General features: G+C 52.3%; 1 protein-coding gene across 2 annotated transcripts in view; it reads left to right on the top strand.

Moving 5' to 3' along the window:
• Jph2 (junctophilin 2) overlaps positions 1-8,438 on the top strand; it is a 64,413-nt gene extending 55,975 nt beyond the window's left edge. For both annotated transcript variants that reach the window (XM_087651121.1, NM_001037974.2), the window contains 4 exons: positions 2,836-2,954; positions 4,623-5,350; positions 6,023-6,117; positions 6,820-8,438. In XM_087651121.1, coding sequence (XP_087507247.1) covers positions 2,836-2,954; positions 4,623-5,350; positions 6,023-6,103 — 928 coding nt within the window. In that variant the 3' untranslated portion in view covers positions 6,104-6,117; positions 6,820-8,438. The remainder of the gene's footprint in view (positions 1-2,835; positions 2,955-4,622; positions 5,351-6,022; positions 6,118-6,819) is intronic.
• The last annotated feature ends 4,646 nt before the right edge of the window (positions 8,439-13,084 follow it).

Raw genomic sequence — 13,084 nt, 5'->3', positions numbered from 1 at the left:
TTTTTACGTGTATGGGTGTTTTGCCTGAATGCATGCGCACAATGTGTATGCAGTACCCACAGAGGCCAGAAGAGTGATATTATCGATGGTGGTCGTGAGCCACCATGAGGTTAGGGTTAGGGTTCCTATCTGCTGAACCACCTCTCCGGCTCCTCTACCGCATTTCTTAACTTGCAGGTCACCGTGGATTCTGTGGATAGAATTTAGGAGGTTCACGTCCCTAGAAACATGGCGTGTGGTAGTGATTCCCAAGTTAGTACTGTTAAGAGAATGTCCTCGGAGAGGGAGCAGTCAGCAGTAGATACACAGGAAAGGGAGGGGCTGGGCGAGGACTGGTCTCAGCTGCAGACATGTTTGCTCTGAGCACAGGGGACTGTGGGGAACTGTGCCCTTGAGGTTGTGATGGTCACAGAGGGAGTGGGCTGGCATCATTCAGCTCTCTGGTGTAAGCCAGCATCTGGTGGAGTCTGTGGAAGTGGCACTTTCATTTTGAGCACAGTATCGTGGCTGGCCGCAGTTCTCTGCGGTAGCATGGAATCATGGGCAACTGGTGCCCACAGCAGCTAGGGCCCGTGCCTTAAGGGACTGGGCGGGGTTCACAAGCGTCCGTGCATGTGTGAACTGAAGTTCAGCAGTTTCTTCCAATCTGGGGACAGACAGCAAGCCATGGGGATACTTGCTATATCTCCGTGGAAATAACAGGTGTTCATGTCACACATGTAGGACTGTGGATTTGAGCTGTCACATCCAGTTATGCTCATTTAAACTTTCACATTGTGATGCTCAGTATACCTGATAGATATATATTTTAAAGGATTTATTTATTTATGTATGTGAGTGCTCTATCTGCATGTTTGCCTGAATGGTAGAAAAGGCCATCAGATCCCATTACAGATGGTCATGAGCCACCATGTGGTTGCTGGGCATTGAACTCAGGACCTCTGGAAAAGCAACCAGTGCTCTTAACTGTCTAGCCATCTCTCCAGCTCCCTGATAGATATTTTTAATGTTGGTGAAAAAGGATATATGTGTCTTTAATCCCAGTGCTCAGGAGGCAGAGGAAGGCAGATCTCTGAATTCAAGGCCAGCCTGGTCTATAGAGAGAGTTCCAGGACAGCCGTGCTACACAGAAAAACACATCTCTGTTGTGGTTTGCCCTGAAGTTATCTGTATTTTGATGCTAATTCCACTGCCCCAAGGACAGCTGCCTGGTCAGTACTCAGGAATCAGGTGACTTCACCAGAACCTCCCCATTGAATTTGTAAAGAACAGGTGAGGGGCAGGTACAGGATAGAAGGAGGCCTGTCATTGGAGGAGAAGGAAGGATGGGTGGAAGAGAAGTTTGAAGGAAGAGGAGGAGACGGGAGAGAGGAGAGAGTGAGAAGCCATGGCAGGTGATGCTAAGATTCTGCTCTGTGTATTTACAGGTTGTTATTAATGTTCTTAAGGGATGGATGGTACCGGGCTTTGTATGTTTAAGTGGGCAATTATATCTTACTATTTGGGTCGAAAGTTATTGTGTTGTGTGTTCTTTTATGTGACGGTTTGAGTGTAGGAAAGTGTGCGGTGGCAAGAGACTCTGGGCCGCCGAAGAGTTGGGATGTGTTTCCGGCAAGATATCTAGCAGATACCTTGGGCACCGCGGTGCAGGACCCAGCGGGGTAAAAGACACCTATACCTTTCTATTTTATATATTTTTACAACAACACATCTCGAAAAAAAAATCAAACAAATAAGCAAACAAAAAAGGATTTATGCTGTGTTATGATTTTGTTCTTTTGTTTACTTTTTAAGACGAATCCTCGTGTGTCTGTGTGTGGGTACACACATGTGAATGCAGGTGCCCAGATAATCCAAAGAGGCTGTCAGATCCACTGAAGCCACTTGTGAGCTACCTGGTGCTCACACTGCTAGGGACTGTCCTCGGGTCCGCTAGCAGAGCTGTTATGTGTTTTTAGTTCCTGAGCCATCACTCCAGCCACGTGGATTTGTTCTTTTCAATAGTTTCCTCAGTGTCAATCCAGCTGCAGCTCCTCACAGCTCTGTGCGCTTCGTGTACTTTGAAACCTTATCGATCTTATTATTGATGTGTGTCTATGGTGTGTGTGTGTGTGTGTGTGTGTGTGTGTGTGTGTGTGTGTGTGTGTGTGCATGGAGGCCGCAGGACAACTTTGTGGAGCTGGTTTTCTCCTTCCACCTTTATGTGGTTCACGAGACTCAACTCCAGCCTTCAGGCTTGCTCGGCGAGCGCCTTTACCGGCTGAGCCATCGCGCCTGTCTCTTATTTTGTGTCATAAAAACAAATGTTCTGCCAGGTGAGATTTTTCCAGCACTCGAGAGGCAGAGGCGAGCAGATCTTTAAAGGGTTCAAGGCCAGCCTGGTTTACACAACAAACTCCAAGCCACCCAGGGCTATATCATGAGACCTTGCCTCAGAACAAAAGAAAGTATTGTCTGGAGAAGGGTCCACAGATTTCAATGGCTGGCCAGAGGAGGAGAGAGGAACTATGAAATGAAAGAGGCTAAACACACTGTGCTGGGGTGACAACTTTGTATTAAAACGCAACAGGCAAAAGGGCTTTATCGATCAGACCAGCTTCAGGTCTTCCCAGAATGCACTGGGAAGGATGCAGTCATCTGACCATACCTAGCTGCAAGGGAGGCTGGAGGAATGTAGTCTGTGTATCCCTAGAGATGGGAGGACTGTTCTAGGAAATGCCCAATAGTCCGGACAAGAGGGCTGGAATACTCTTTGACATCCCAAGTGAGAATCCTGTCCATGGGAGGACGGGCAGAGGGCTAGATTGTAAATCTCTCACTGTATTGTTTCCTTAGGACAAGCCATGCCAAAGCCAAGGCCGAGGCAGCAGAACAGGCTGCCCTGGCTGCCAACCAGGAGTCCAACATTGCCCGTACATTGGCCAAGGAGCTGGCTCCAGACTTCTACCAGCCAGGTAGGGCCAGGCAGGGATGGGGTGGGCAGGGCAGACCCAGGGTGGGCCCTTCATTTGCTGCAAGGTGGAGATGCCTAAGTGGAACCCTGAATGCCTGTGAGTTTTGGAACCTGTGGGTGTGATGTAAGCAGGAGATGAGATTTTAGGAGGGCACATCTCTGCCTCTACGCAAGACTGGGGATATAGCTGAGGTTCCCAGCTATAAGCGGAACCCACCCTTGCTTGTCTCTTAACTCTCCTCTGGGCAAGGCAGATGAGGGGGGTGGGTGGGGGTGGGGCGCTGGTGATGCTGGGATGAGGGGCAGGTCTCTGGTGCATGAGAGGGTCAAAGGGCTCTCTGCAACTTTCAAAAGTTTGAGGAGAATGGACCAGGCACTGCCTGTGTGTCAGGCATGGCGCTGGAGTCACATGGGCAGCTTGCACTGGATAGCACCGACTCATGTTTAAATCCTTACCTGCTGATCACCAGCTTTGGGATGTCGTGCAGGGTAAATGGTAACACTCAGCCCCTGAGTTGTGGCATGGGCATGAACTAGGGTCATGTGACAGCTGCAGTCAGCGTGCAGTGGCCATGTCTCTTGGTGACTGCATCTCACACAGGGGATGAATGCTGGGCTGATTGTTCAGACTGGGACCCTGAGACCAGGTCAGGTCTGTGGATTTGACTTGCTCCTGACTGGGCCCACTCATGAGTGTCAGGTTCAATGGGTCTGGGTGGCCCCCGTGCACGACACGCCCAATGACGCAAGTGATGGAGCATCTGGCACGGCCATCTGAGGACTACTGCACAGGAACTGCTGGGTGCTTGGGCAGAGGGATCAAGAAGAGGGGGCTTGCAGATTCAAAGGCACGGACGTGGAATAGCGTCCACTGCACGGAGGATCAGATTGGTGGAACAGACAGTTTTAATAACTCTGTGAGGTGGGTGAGATTAGGAATTCGGTTGCACAGAAGAAAAGGAGACACATCTTGCTCCATTCAGGCAGCATACAACAGGCAGCAGAGGGTGAATTGAGTAAAGAGACAGGGGACTGCGACACAGACTGTGCTTCGCAGAGCTGAGCCGGCTGCTGAACGTAGAGGTTGGTGTTTAGCGTATTGGAAGGGTTTTAAGTGAGCGACATGCTATTAGTGCTTTGGAAACACCATTCTGGCCGCAGCAGCTCACTATCCTAAGTGGCCCTCCGTGATGCAGGGGGTGAGTCTTCTGGTCACAGTGTGCCCCCTGCTGGTTACAGGAAGCACAACGCTAGCTTGCGTTGGGTGACCTTTGCAGTTGTGGCTTTTGCAAAACAAACAAAAAACCCCAAAGCCAAACCAAAACAAACCAAAACAAACCAAAACAAAAACTTCCAATAGTGTGATTAAGCCAAATTCTTTTCAGACGTAAAGGTGGAAAGAGATCAGCTAAGCACATCATCTCGGCCCTTTGCTGTATGATGCTGGACAAACTAACCTCCCTGCGCCTCCTTTTCCTCTGTGCAACAGAATTCCTAATCTCACCCACCTCACAGAGTTATTAAAACTGTCTGTTCCACCAATCTGATCCTCCGTGCAGTGAGTGGCAGCCGAGTAAACGAACGTGACTCATAGACGCTACTCTGCTGGCCCAAGACAGCCTGGAAAGCTGTGGGTTCGAAGCCTACCTCTCTCTGTTCTCCCTGGCAGGTCCGGAGTATCAGAAGCGTCGGCTGCTCCAGGAGATCCTGGAGAACTCAGAGAGCCTGCTGGAGCCCCGGGAGCGGGGCCCGGGCACCGGCCTCCCCGAACGGCCCCGGGAAAGCCCACAGCTGCATGAGCGCGAGACCCCGCAGCCGGAGGGCGGACCCCCTTCCCCGGCCGGAACGCCCCCGCAACCCAAGAGACCCCGGCCGGGATCGTCAAAGGACGGTCTGCTGAGTCCGGGTGCCTGGAACGGCGAGCCCGGTGGAGAGGGCAGCCGGCCCGCCACGCCATCGGATGGCGCCGGCCGTCGTAGCCCCGCGCGTCCGGCTTCGGAGCACATGGCCATCGAGGCGCTGCAGCCACCGCCCGCGCCCTCGCGGGAGCCTGAGGTGGCACTGTACCGCGGTTACCACAGCTACGCTGTGCGCACCGGGCCACCCGAGCCCCCGCCCTTGGAGGATGAGCCCGAGCCCGAGCCCGAGGTCCCGCGATCCGACTCGGAGCCCCCGTCCCCCGTCTCCGCCACGGTCCAGGAAGAGGAGTCCCCTGCGCCGCGAAGCCGGGTGCCCGCCAAGCCCGCCACCCTGGAGCCCAAGCCCATAGTCCCCAAAGCCGAGCCCAAGGCCAAGGCGCGCAAGACAGAGGCCCGCGGGCTGAGCAAGGCGGGTGCCAAGAAGAAGGGCCGGAAAGAAGTGGCACAGGAGGCCGAGGCCGAGGTGGAGGTAGAGGAGGTGAGGCTGCGGGCAGAGGCGAGTCTGTGAGGTCCTTGCGGTTCCAGGAGGGATTGTGTGCGTGCGTAGAGTTGGGGGTAAATTGGGGCACCAGAGGCAGGACAGGACAGGGGCTAACTTCAAGACAGTGGGAGAGAGTGTGACCTGACTCTCAGAGGGCTTGAGCACAGGTGACAAGGCAGAGGACCAGCAGCAATTGGGAGTCTGACCTGTAGAGTGCACCTGTGGGGAGTCTGTCATTGGCTCGCACACCAGCCACCTCTCTGTTCTGAACCCGGCAGTGAGGGCTTGGGGGTGAGGTAGGGTGGAGGAAGATCCCAACAGGGATTGAGTCCCAGGCCTCTACTGGGGTCCAGGAACCAAATTCAGCTGCAGAGAGCAAAAGCTAGCTTTTTAGATTAAATGTTGGAATTCCAGACTCCACTCTGCCTTTGATGTGGCCTTCTATTCGCGGCTCTGGAGGATTGGGTTAATTAGTTTCAAGAATTTTTCCAGCTCTCCTGAGGCCACTATAGACCCCGGTACAGGGTCCAACTGTGGATAAAGTAGGGAAGCTTTTAGGAAGATACTTCTGTAAGCCCTGGCTTCTTTGCCCAGCTTTGTAATCTTGTTGGGTGTTTGGGGGTGTCTAGAGGTCCTGGGGACTCAGACAGACTTTCTCCATGCCTTCAGGTCCCCAACACCGTCCTCATCTGTATGGTGATCCTGCTGAACATCGGCCTGGCTATCCTATTCGTTCACCTCCTGACTTGACCCTCATCTACCAGGTATGGCTAGAGGATGTGCCCGGAAGCCAGGGTGGCGGGGCTTGGTACTTGGTATTGGGCATGATCTTGTGGCTGGGTAAAGCCCACCCCCAGGGTACAGGTGTGATACTCTGCACCCCGGCATAGCTCGACTCCATCTCCATCAACTTGACGTGCCAGCACCTTCAGTTTTCTGTCCCTCCACATGCCCTTAGTTGGTCTGGTTTCCTTCCTAGGGTAGAATTTGGGCTCGAGCTAAAGGACAGTGGCCCTCACCAGTGTGAGGATGTTCCTGCTCTGGGACAGACCGTGCAACCTGAGTCTGGAGCTTGGCTACACTACACCCCGTCTCCTGAGGAGATTCCTCAAAATATCTCCTGCTTTGTGTGGAGTAGAGGTTCATAGGCAGCCCCAGGATCCCAGAAGTGCTTGTTCTTTCTGTTTGATAGCCAGTGGCAGCATTAGCCTTACAGGGTCTAATGCTGAGCTCTGGGGGGTCTCAGAGTCACTGGCCTTTTCTTCAGACACTGATGATTGTGAGGGCCAAAGAACCCGAGTGACCGGGAAGATAGCAGGGAAGGGACCCGATTGGAGGGCTGGCAGGGACCAGGAGGGAGGCTCAAGAGCCTGTCTCTGATACCCTTGCAAAGCAGAGGCCTGGTCCCCGCTTTCTTGTGGCCCAGCCTTGGGCGCCATCTGATGGCTGGTGTTGTCTCCCTCCAGAACCACTGAGGATGCCAGGACCTGTCTTTCTGCAGTGCCAAGCAGGTGTCCCAGGAGGATGGGACTGCGGACCTAAAGCCTTGCTCACATCCACTCCATGGACATTTAAGGAGGCCTCCCGTGAGCCCATGCTGGGTGCCGGGGTGCCAGAGGAAGAGAATGTCTAGGTACCCTCCGGGGTAAAGGATGCCCCGAGGGAGTAGCCCTGGTCTCCCGAACCCCTTTGCTCCTGCACCTGTCCTCAGTCCTGCCCCACTTTGCCCTGCCACCCTTCCCTGGGCTTTTGTGCGTTTTGAGAGATATCACGAAAGCAAGATATTCATACAGATCTCTCCCTCTTCCTCCTACCCTACCCCCAACCTAGTCCTCTGGCTGATGGCTTGAGGCCACGCAGAAAGACAAAGGGTGCAGATGTCCCTTGGGTAGTGCAGTCACTCCCCCAGCCTATACTGCTCAGAGTTCACAGACTTCTGGAGGGCAGCGTAGGAAACAGAGAAGCCCAGTTGAATATCCTCCAACCAGTCCAGTTGTCATCCCCTAGGACCAGTAGTGGGGGAGACCTGAGCATCTGAGCCTTTGGCTGGGAAGCCACCTAAAGGGGTCTGGGGTGGGGTGGAGAAGGTTAGGCATGTTGGTGATGGCCCCTAATTCTGAGTGTGTCTGAGCCTGAGGCAGGAGTTCATTTAGGGTCATAGATGTTCCCTGGGCATTTCGTAGGAGCTCTGCGTCTGAGAGCTACGGCTACTGTGATGTCCTATGAATTGGCTTATCCCTGTCCCCCGTCGAAGCCACATTGGGATCAGGGGAGCATGGCACGGAAATCTGTGGAAGTCGAGAGCTGTATCCCCTGGTGCGCATTCTCTGGCAGAGGCTGGAGACAAGCGCTGTGCAGGAGACGGGAGCAAGTCTGGGCTCTAGCCAGATGCGGCCTGTGCAACAATGAATCATGCTTGGCAAAAGGTTTACCCGCATGCACCTCACTTAAAGAAGTTTGCACCACACTGTGTGTCCCGGCCCTCAGGCTTGCTGGGTATAGCATGGCAGCTCAGGACAAGTGGCTCCCCATTCCCAGGAGGGTGGAAGGAAAGAGTCGCAGGCCCCTCGAGTTTAGGGAAGAGGAGGCGACGGCATCCACACTGAGCTGGAGGAAGCTATTGGTCCTCTGACTTTGGACCTCTCGGACTTGAGCATGGAAGCCAGGTATCCTCCCAGGGCAACGTTGAACCTACATATTGGGGGTCAGCTTCCTTTTCTTCTCAGTCCACGGGCACCTTCTCCTCTAGAGTCACACTGGCTGCTCCTAGCTCTGCTGGGGCCTGGTGGTTTGGTTGGAATTGCTTTTCTACTGACAGGAGCCTGCGGATGCTCTTGTACCTGCCAGCGTAGGCAGGGCTCTGCCTCTGGTTGGGTTTTCCTGGATTCTAGGGAGTAAGGGGGTGACAGGCCCTCGGCCTTGGTTCTGAGGTCATTGCTCTCCACTCTGGGTGCGGTCCAGGCCTGAGAACAAGCTTGTCACTGTCAGAGCTATCAGAGCTGTTTTAGGGGATATGGGTTGAAGGGTTAGGGTTCAGGATGCCAAGTCTGTGCCAAAATAAATCCGCATATGCTCACAAGTTCAACTGCACTGTGGCGTCTGCTTGTGGGTCCTGGATGAGGGACGGGAGCTGCTGGGTGAAGGACATGAGGAGGCCGGGAGATGACCAGTCCTACTACATCACGTTCTCGTTCAAAAGATGCTCCCCTAAAGCACTGATGGGTAGCGGGGGGCTCCAGTCTGGAGAAGAGGCCCAGGACAAAGCAGGCATCTCTTGTAGTCTTTCCCCAAAAGCTGCTCTGGTTGGCCGATGGCAGCAGCCAGGGGTCTGCTCTTTGAGGTGGAGGCTCTCTGGACTCCAGTCCTGGCTTAGACACTTTGTCTGAAGCCTCCCTTTATAGTGCCCCATCTATAAAATGGGGGTGACCCTACCTGCTTCCTGGGGTTGCCATTAGGGTTACATTAAGGACTGGAAGGGTCTGGAGGCTTGGCTCAGTGGGTAAAGTGTTGTGCAAGCATAAGAACCCGAGTTTGGATTAATGGAATCTACACAGAAGTGCAACATGGCGATGTGCACCCGTAACTCCGTCTCTCGGGGTTTCCTGGCCGGCCAATTTAGCTGAAATGGTACACTGTGTTGAATGACGGACTTTACCTCCATAAATACGGTGGAGAGGCAATTGAGGTAGACATCTTGATGCCAACCCCTGGCATCCATGTGACCCACAAGGCAAACACACTGCACATGTTCTCCCTCTCCCTGTCTCCTATCCCCTCCCTTACACACACACACACACACACACACACACATACACACACACATACACACACAGCGCTAAGCTGAGAAATATTTATTTCATGACTCCCACAGTGTGATAATGCCCTCTTGCATTTCGATGTAGAGACTCCAGGAGCCCCCAAAGGCATAGAGACAGCTTGCCCATCAACTAAGCCTTTGCAGACTGTCTCATTGGGAGTACCAAGGCCATCTCACCCTCCACCGAGACCGGGGGAAAGAGGTTGGCTCACCCTGGTTTGTCTACGGCAGGTTCTTGGAGGGAAGTGTTTCTCTAGCTTGGCTGGGAACAAGCCATTTAGGTTTCCTCACAGCTTGTAGCCAGGGAGACCTCAAGAGGACTGAGCCTGTCACCACCTGAACTGTGCCATATGTCATCAGGAGCTCTGGTTACCCAGGACTGCCGCTGACCGGCTGTGTATACAAGTGGGTGCCTTCAGTCCTCTTTGTTCCGTTTCACCATGGTACCTCCTGCCCTACAGCCTTCCTCACAAGCGAGCCGCTTTGAGCCACACATGTATTCTGGATGGAGAAGGGGAGGTGGAAACTCTATACCCTCATGATTCCCGGGAGGAGGGGTGACTGCAGGGTACCTCAGGAGGGTCAGTGGGGATGGGAATGGGGGCAGAATTTGTTTAACCTGCAAAGGCTTTGTTAAAATTCACAGAGGGGAAGGGAATGGGTACCTGGCCAATTGCCATTTGGTCTGCAGACTGCCTGGGGTTTCTGGGACACTGGAAGGCTACTGGGATCCTGTTGGAATATTGCAGACTGAGTCAGGTAAGGCTGGCCAGATGGGCGGCCCCTAGTGGCTTAGATATAGAACACATCCAGCAGATTCCTTTTCCAGTCTTGGCTCCTGGCCCATCCCCTGACCTGTGTGGCTCTGGAGGCATTTAATAAAGTATTATATAAGTTGGGGACTACAGGACATTGGTAAGGGCTGTGATAATTGACCATTGCCCAACAGGCAGAGAAGAGAGAGGCCAGGAAGTATAGAGGCACATCTCGGATCTGGGGCAAGCAGTTTCAGCATCCCCGAGGTTACCCACAGAGAACCTGGCTGTGTTGAGAGACACCAGACCAGTTATGGTCATGGAGGCACCAAGTTGACAAAGGCATATGGAAACCTGCCTTGAGCCTGTATGAATAAAAACCAATACCTGGATGGTAAAATGCAGACCGACCTTGAAAGCACACTGAAAACCAAATGCTGACTGGGTCTGTGAGTGTAGATCCCCCTCCTCTCTCCTTCCTGCCTATTTGCTCCACTGCTCGGAGGAGCAGGTCCCAGCCAGCCCTCCTCTCCCTTTCCTGGGGCAGAAGAGTAAGCAGCGTGCCTCGGCTCACGGATCTACCTACCATCAGGTCGCTGCTTCAGCGCCTGATTCTGCCCCTTGACAACTTCCAGCTTTGGGGCAGCGATGGCCAGTCCGTAAGTGTGTATGTAATAAAACTCTTCTAATAATGCCAGCCATGCACAAGCACAAGAGAACCACACAAGAACTCCACTGTGTGGATACCAACTCCTTGGTTTTAAAAATAAGGAAACTAAGACTTGGAGAGATGGGGTGAGTGGTCCAGGTATCACGGAAGTAGGGGAAAGGAAAGCTGGGATTAAAACAAGAGCCTGTATTCGGCTTGCTTAAACATTCAACCTCACTGGACAAAGGAGTCAGGGCCATTGCCAGAGAAAGTGTGTGTGTGTGTTGCGTGCTATGGGCCCTGGGGACTGAACCCAGGTCCTCAGGCTTTGTGGCAAGCACCCTTAACTAAAGTTCATCTCCTTGTTTTGTTTTTAGTGGGGACTTCGGGTATCTTAGGAGGGTTTTGTAGCCAACAATGATTTTGAACCTCTAGGTTTTCCCTCCACAGTGCTGTGATTCCAGGCGGGTACCACACTTCATTTTTGCAGTGCTGAGGCGGGGGTGTTGTGCATGTTAAGCAAACATTCTAGGAATTGAGCAACATCTCTTGTGTGAAAAAGGCAAGTTTTCCTCCTGCCTCTAGGATGCTTGTGGGCTCACCTTTTAGTGGAAGTGGCCTGTACTATCCTTTTGTATTAAAGACGGTTTTCTAAAGCTTTGATCAAGAAAACATGGTTGACACTGAACCTTCACTGGCTGTAGATGAAAGGTGGGAAAGGCAAACAGGGAGAGCCTTGGGATAGAGGCGTGACCACAAGAAAGCTGGCTCTGGCTCTAGGGAGGTAGCCATCAGAAAAGCTATAGGAAGTCAGGGGCGGTCCCGCTCCACCTCCAAGACATGGTGTTTGGGAACGGGATGGGTCTTTTCCTTGGTTTCCACAGCAGTTCCCTCACATCTGTCCCGCTCTGCCCTCCAGATTTCATATAGACATTTGGGACATCTCAGAATCTCTCTGCATACAGAAGGCTCTGGGAGATTTGCAGGGAAACTGGGAAGATGCTGGGAGGCAGGTCACGTGGGCATCTCTCCGTGTCTCATCCTCTGCTTCTGCCCAGCCCCTACCTGTCTCTTGAAGCCACTCCAGTCTCCAGATGCCCAGGGACTAGTTGTGCAGTCTCTGAGAAGGAGGGAAGTTGGTGGCTCGTTCTGGCTGATGAGATGGGCTGCTGAAATCAGTTGGCAGATTGTCTGCCTGCCCGGGAATACAGTTTGGCAGCTTCTGCTGAAGTTAAACGTACCCACCCTATGATCCAGGATTCTCACTCCCACATATTTACCCAAAATAAATGGAAGCATATGTCCAAGAAGACGTGAACAAGAATGTTCACAGTGGCTCTGGGCATCGCTGCCAAGAACCAGAAACACATGCGACTGTCAACAGGAGAACCAGAAAACAAACAGTTCTCTGTCCATCACTAAGGTCTCCTCCTGAATGGTGAGGAGCAGTGACCACAGGATCCCATCTAAAGCCACTGTATTGGGTAGGAGAAGCAGATACAGAAACGGCATGGACAGCGATGTGAAGGACTCCAAACGGCAACACGGGCTGCAGTGACAGAGTCAGCACAGTGGTTGCCTGGAAGGAGGTGTATAGAGCAGAGAAGGATTGGATGCAGAGGGGTGTGAGTGAGTTTCTGGCCGGGGGTGGGGTGGGAAATCACACATCTTGTCAGTGATGGTGATAACACATGCATTGGCCCACTCATACACATTTACACACACTCACACATACATACATACAGATACTCACATACATACTCACACACATTCAAATGCACTCACACACACTCATACACACACATACACACTCATACATACACACAAACACACTCACAATACACACACTCACATGCATAGCACACCCACACACACACATACACATATTCATACACACACACTCACACACACTCATACACACACATACATACATACATACATACACACATAATATACCCACCCCACACTCATACATACACACTCACTCATATGCACACACAATACACACATTCATACACACACTACACACTCACACATACACACATACACACTCACATACATACACACATTCAAATACACTCACACACACTCATACACATGCATACATACACATTCACACACATAATACACCCACCTCCACACTCATACACACACTCACACATACTCACACACACCCATATGCATACACATTCACACATATAACACACACACACCCACATACACACACACATACACACACTCACACACTCCTGTGAACAGACACACACTCACACACTCACATGCACACACAGATGAACTGTCAAAGAACAAGTTTAGTTTAAAGGAAACCTAGGACTCACAAACGAGAGGGCAAGGCACTTGTCTTTCCAAAGGTGGATTAATTAATTCACTCAGCGCTGTCTCCGATTGTGCCCACTTTCCTTTGCACACCATGAATTCACATGTTTCCATAAGGTAGCAATTGTGAATAGTGCTATAGCAAACATCAGTGTGCAAGAGAAAACAAGAGT

Source organism: Rattus norvegicus, chromosome 3 (assembly GCF_021556685.1).
Source record: "Rattus norvegicus strain SHRSP/BbbUtx chromosome 3, alternate assembly SHRSP_T2T, whole genome shotgun sequence".
NCBI lineage: Eukaryota > Metazoa > Chordata > Mammalia > Rodentia > Muridae > Rattus > Rattus norvegicus.
Note: the sequence above shows the minus strand (reverse complement) of the source record. Positions and strands in the feature narration are given on the sequence as shown.